Consider the following 6,329-nt stretch of genomic DNA (forward strand, 5'->3'; position numbering starts at 1 on the left):
GTGTTCGATCAAAAGTTTCGAACGAACAAATTGGTTCATTTGTGTTCGATCGGCCATTTGTTCGAACTGTTTGAACAAGTTCAAACAAACGGCTAGGGGGTGCCAGCGACTCTATCTCGCGGTCGAGGCCGTCGCTGGCGGGCGCTGACGGCCACTGGTGGCCGCTGGCCGGCGCTGGCACCGCTGGCCGGGGAGGGGCCTCAGGGGGGCGCTGACAGCTGCTGATCAGAGCTGGCGGTCGCTGGGCGGCTCCTAGACGGCGTTGTGAGGCTGCTGGGTGGGCGGCGCTGGCCGCTGCTGGCAGCCGTTGGCGGCCGCTAGTACTGCTGGATTCGAACATTCGATTCGATCCGATTCGAACAACATGTTTGAATCGGATCGTATTCGAACATTCGATATGAACAGCCATCTGCTTCGAACAATCCGATCCGAACAGACGAGCGGATCGTGTTCTGATCAGATCTGAACTGGACAGATCGGTGTTCAGATTCGATCGTTCGAATGCCCGATCCGATTGAACATTCGAATGATCTGTTCAAATCCCTGATCCGTAGAGACGAGAGAAATAGAGTGAGAGGAGAGAAATAGAGAGAGAAATAAAAAGAGAGAAAATTACAGAGAGAAATAGAAAGAGAGAGAGAAAGAAATTGAGAGAGATAGAAAGAGGGAGAGAGAAATAGAGAGAGAGAGAGAGAAATAGAAAGAGAGAGAGAGAAATGGAAAGAGACAGAGAAATAGAGAGAGAGGTAGAAAGAGTGAGAGAATTAGAGAGAGAGAAATAGAAAGAGAGAAATAGAGAGAGAGAGAAATATAAAGAGGGTGAGGGAAATAGAGAGAGATAGAGAATTAGAGGGAGAAATAGGGAGAGAGAAATAGAGAGAGAAAAAGAGAGAGATAGAGAATTAGAGAGATAGAGAGAGAGAAATAGAACGAGAGAGAAAAAATAGAAAGAGAGAGAGAGAGAAAAAAAAAATAGAAAGAGAGAGAGATAAATAGAACGAGAGAGAGAGAGAGAAAGAGAGAGAGAGAGAGAGAGAGAGAGAGAGAGAGAGAGAGAGACTGAAATTCTATCGGACCGCTTTGTGTGCACCCAACACAAATGTTTTCAGCTGACCACCAGATCTTTGTAGTGAACTTCGAAGAACACCCTAAAAAGTGATTCTGCGATCAATTGGTTTCAATCGATCGATCTCATGGCGGTACCTCGAAGCGTAAAGGGGCACAAGCAAAAACCCAGATCCCCTCTCCTGATGCCCCTCGTTTGCGCTCTGGCTCTCGTAATTTGTTGGCTATTCTTCTACTCCTCTTCCTTTCGTATTTCCTCCTCTCCTGTGAGTGGATCAGATTCCAAGGCCCTCAGCGGCGACTTACAGTCAAAGCTATTCGATTCAAAGTACTTATATTGGGGAAATGGGATTGATTGCCCGGGGAAACACTGTGATTCTTGCGCCGGCTTAGGCCACCAGGAATCTAGCCTCAGATGTGCTCTCGAGGAAGCCATGTTTCTCAAAAGGTATGAAGAATTTTCGCACCCGTGTATCATAACAGTCCTCATCTTATGGTAGATTGTCACAGGGGGAAACCATGTTTCTCTACCGGCCAAAACGATTTTACTGACCTTTATCATAAAAATCCATATCTTGTGGTAAATTATTGAAATATTTGGAAGCCGTGGTTGTATGAGTTTTTCTTTACACTGAATCTATATTTCCAGAAATTGCTAAGTGCCATGTTTCTCAAAAGTTCAGAAGGATTTTGTTGTTCATTTTATCATTTAAGTCCACATCGCGAGGAAAATCATATTTGGGTGCTGTGATTTTTGGCGCATGAATGAAAATATTTTAAAGCCTTGATTATACGAACTAGTCTTGGCAATGAATCTATATTTAAACAAATATGCTAACTGACATTTTTTTCAAAATGTCGGAAGGATTTTCTGTCCAATTTTAATCGTAAAAGATCACATCATGTGGAAAATCACATTGGGGTGCCGTGATTTTGTCGCATGAATGAACATCTTTTAAAGCCATGATTATATGGACCTGTCTTGGCATTGAATATATATTTTAACAAAAAATGGAAATTCCCATGTTTCTCGAAAGGTCTGAAGGATTTTTTCCACAGCTTTATAAATTTTCATATTGGTGCTGTGATCTTGGTGCATTAATGGGAATATTTTAAACCTATGACTATTTTAACTTGTCTTGATGTTGAATCTATATTTTTAAAAAAAATTTGATTGCAATGTTTTGGGCCAGAGTGTTCGTGATGCCATCTAGAATGTGCGTCAACCCTATACACAATGAGAAGGGCATTCTTACAAAAAGCGTCAGCACTGACTCCGAGGAGCGGTGAGCTTGCCTCTTGCTTCTATTATAGTTATTTATGCCTCAATATATCTGATTTTCTTGGTTGAGTTGGATCAAAATTTTACAAATTGAAATCTTCGATAGACTTTTGAGGAGTATCTTTTTTCCCAAAAGCCAACATGCATTATTAAATAGTGTCAGAGCAGTGCTGTTTGATGTGGGAGGCACTCTAGAATTTGGAACAAAATAAAATACGAATCACTGAGGATTTACTGGTTTATATACCAATTGCGAGCGAACTGCCCATTAGGAGTAGATTCCTAATGGGCCCTGAACAGGATGGAACAGAAACGTCTCCGCTATGGGCTTAATCACGTTCAGTCCAATACTAGTTACAATAATAGGATATTAATTAGAGAAGGGAAGGTCTGCAGTGCTCAACATATATGCCTTGGATCTTAAGTAATCCTCTTTTTTTAAATGTCCTTCTATCCCTAATTCCATCAATCTCAAATAGTTGATGCACAATAATATGCACTTTTCTGTGTTTAGGTGGGGGGAGAATTATTGTGCTATGGATTCTCTATACGATATGGATCTCATCTCAAAGACAGTACCCGTGATCTTGGATAACTCGAAATCATGGAACTATGTGATATCCACTGGCATGAAGCTGGGAGACCGAGGTCTGATTCATGTTGAAGGGGTCAGCCGTTTCAAGCTCAATGAGAATAATCACTACAAAAATGCCCTGGTGATAAATCGAACTGCAAGCCCCCTTGCATGGTACTTACTTCTCTATCATGTTGTTTCTCTCCCCATTTTGGAAAAAAAGTGGAATCAAAATCTCAAGGCATTGCGTTTGAGAAATGGTTAATTTTGCTAGGTGACGTCTCGGAATTGAGCAGTTGTTCTTGATCATGATAATCAAACTCAGGTTCATGGAGTGCAAGGACAGGACCAATCGCAGCTCAATTTTGCTTCCATACTCCTTCCTTCCGTCGATGGCTGCCCAAAAGCTGAGGGATGCTGCTGATGAGGTCTGATATCAAGGATATCACCTATCTTATTGATTCAAATATTTTCTTTTTTTTTCATGTGTGACTGATCTTGAAATGGTATAGAGAGAGATAGAAAATAAAGGATAGAAGCAACGATGGTCACAGTCCTGGATCGGTGCCCAAACCTGCTTCAGGAGATGTCGATTCTCGTCATTGTCATCATCCACAGCTTTAGTGACAATAATGATTGTCTTTGTCGCTGTCATCCTGACGTGGATGAATGATGGGGATGATGATGACTCGGCGATGCGAGCACTACTCCCATTCATTTCGACGAGCTCTTTTCACTGCCCTCCCTGAGGGAGGGTTTCAAGTATTTAGGGGGATCAACACTAAAGCCAAATGACAAAAATACCCTTCTTATGTTCCTTTCGATCAATGTCAAATTGGGTTTCTTGCCCCACAACCTTTCTTTACTCCTTTTGATGTTTACAATTCCTCTACTTGGAATAAAAAAACTTATTAATTAGTTTGTTTCTTCAATTATCATGGCTTGGATACTTGCCACCTCGATGTACTATTGTTTCTCGAAATACTTATCTGTACTGCATCAATTGATCAACCAATATCTCGGTAGCTATTTCGCTTCAATTATCAGGGTCTAGTATCTTTCTTTATCTAACTCCTGTTATTTCTCCGTCCATTAAATTAGTGTTAATTCCTTTTTCTCTAATAATTTTTATTAGTCGAACTTATCACGCACTCCAATCATTTCCTCATCCGCAAACTATTCTTTATTGCTTCTTTCTATTGAATTTCTACATGATTGGAACTATATATGTCAACCAGCATTCTCCTTTGACTTTCATTGTGATCCTCAGTTGACTTTTGGGTGTTTGAAACTTTTCTTAACCTAGGATCTCCCTTTTCACAGATCAAAAGCATCCTGGGAGACTATGATGCAATCCATGTCCGCCGAGGAGATAGAATTAAGACCCGGAAAGATCGATTCGGCGTTGACCGCAGTCTCCACCCCCATCTGGACAGGGACACACGTCCAGAGTTCATCCAGAGAAGAATTGAGAAGTGGGTTCCACCAGGCCGTACCCTCTTCATAGCCTCCAATGAGAAAACCCCTGGTTTCTTCTCTCCTCTCTCCTCCAGGTCATTACAAAAATTGAAAAATATAACAATATTTTTGCAAGCATTCGGGATATATCTATTTCTTCCATTTTTGTTTGAGTTATTTTTATTGGGCAGGTACAAGATTGCCTTCGCATCAAATTTTACCAGGATCGTGGAGTCGGTAATTGAGAACAATTATCAGTTGTTCATGATTGAGAGGTTGGTCATGGCTGGGGCAAGAACGTTAATTAGAACTTTCAAGGAAGACCAAACAGATCTCTCTCTCACTGATGACCCGAAGAAGAACACCAAGAACTGGTCCAAGCCGGTATACACGTTGGAGGAAGATGGGACACGCTAATCAGTTTCTTTCCCTGCAAACAACATGGAACTGGGTTTCTTTCTTTCCTGTGTCCCTAGGTTCATTAATTTTGGATTGTATTTGTTTACAAATATTCCATTTTTTCCTCTTTCCTCTATTTTTTTGTAAAATATATAAAATTGGAATCAGGGTCGGATGTTGACTTTGTAAACCATGACTTTGGATGAAAGTGAGACCCATCATTGACTTCTTTGGCCTATTGAATTCATGGTCAACTCGATTTCTCTTTCCTGTTTCCCTTTGTTTGACTACCCATGAGTTTCCCTCATCCTTCATTCATTTATTTGTTGACAAATCTTCTATGTTTTCCACTTTCCCCTCTTTTTTATTAAAAAAAACTTCCAGTCATGGGAAGGACGTTGACGTGTTGACCACGCTTGACTTCTCATTAAATTAATTTGAACTCTTCCCTTATTCATAATTGTTCGCTTTCTGTCTCTTTGCTCCTTTTTGCCGCAAAATAATCCTACAATCCACTGAACGGAAATTGACTTGTAGATCAACTTTCACCATTCATCCGGGAGGTGAGCCTTTGACATCTCTCAACTTTTGCTCATTCATTCATTTTGGATTTTTCCATATTTATAGATATTCCATTATTTCTTTATTAAACTCAAAATCCGAGTGATGTGAGTATGTAGTTGACTGAAGATTTTCTTTGTTTATTGATATTTAGTTTTTCTAGGTAAATCACATTGTCGTTGCAGAAAGCTGTGGACGAATGACAGATGACACTTTTGGAGGAATGATGTCCATGGCATTTATTTTGCCATGTTCATCATCTGTTGCCTTCTGCCATTTGTACACAACGAAAAACAGGATGGATGACTGAATGGACTAAATAGACGGAGAGAAAAAAAGACAAAGAGAGAGACATACAGAGAGGAGCAAGTGAGAGAAACATAGAGATAATAAGAGAGAGAGAAAGAGTGAGAGAAACATAGAGATAACAAGAGTGAGAGAGAAAAAGAGCGAGATAGAGAAAGAGCAAGATAGAGAGAGCAAGTGATAGAGACAGAGAGCAAGCGAGAGAGAGAAAGAGCGAGATAGAGAGAGCAAGTGATAGAGACAGAGAGCAAGCGAGAGAGAGCAAATGAGAGAGACGAGAATAAGAGAGAGAGAGAAAGAGAGCAAATGAGAGAGACGAGAATAAGAGAGAGAGAGAGAAAGAGAGCAAGTGAGAGAGACGAGAATAAGAGAGAGAGAGAGAGCAAGTGAGAGAGACAAAGAGCAAGAGAGAGAGAGAGAGAGAGAGAGCAAGTGAGAGAGACAAAGAGCAAGCAAGAGAGAGAGAGCAAGTGGGAGAGACAAAGAGCAAGCAAGAGAGAGAGAGCAAGTGGGAGAGACAAAGAGCAAGCAAGAGAGAGAGAGAGCAAGTGAGAGAGACAAAGAGCAAGCGAGAGAGAGAGAGAGCAAGTGAGAGAGACAAGAATAAGCAAGAGAGAGAGAGCAAGTGAGAGAGACAAAGAGCAAGCGAGAGAGAGAGAGAGCAAGTGAGAGAGACAAGAATAA

At 41.1% G+C, this 6,329-nt stretch overlaps 1 protein-coding gene across 1 annotated transcript; it reads left to right on the top strand.

Annotated features, from left to right (window-relative positions):
• Window positions 1-1,035: 1,035 nt before the first annotated feature.
• On the top strand, window positions 1,036-5,014 carry LOC144704707 (uncharacterized). The gene is made up of 6 exons (XM_078577226.1): window positions 1,036-1,513; window positions 2,259-2,351; window positions 2,862-3,095; window positions 3,247-3,349; window positions 4,245-4,474; window positions 4,571-5,014. The coding sequence occupies exons 1-6, from the start codon at window positions 1,194-1,196 to the stop codon at window positions 4,794-4,796; spliced, it is 1,206 nt and encodes a 401-aa protein (XP_078433352.1). The 5' UTR covers window positions 1,036-1,193; the 3' UTR covers window positions 4,797-5,014.
• Window positions 5,015-6,329: the final 1,315 nt, after the last annotated feature.

The sequence above is a fragment of the Wolffia australiana genome, chromosome 6, assembly GCF_029677425.1.
Source record: "Wolffia australiana isolate 7733 chromosome 6, ASM2967742v1".
NCBI classification, from domain to species: Eukaryota; Viridiplantae; Streptophyta; class Magnoliopsida; order Alismatales; family Araceae; genus Wolffia; species Wolffia australiana.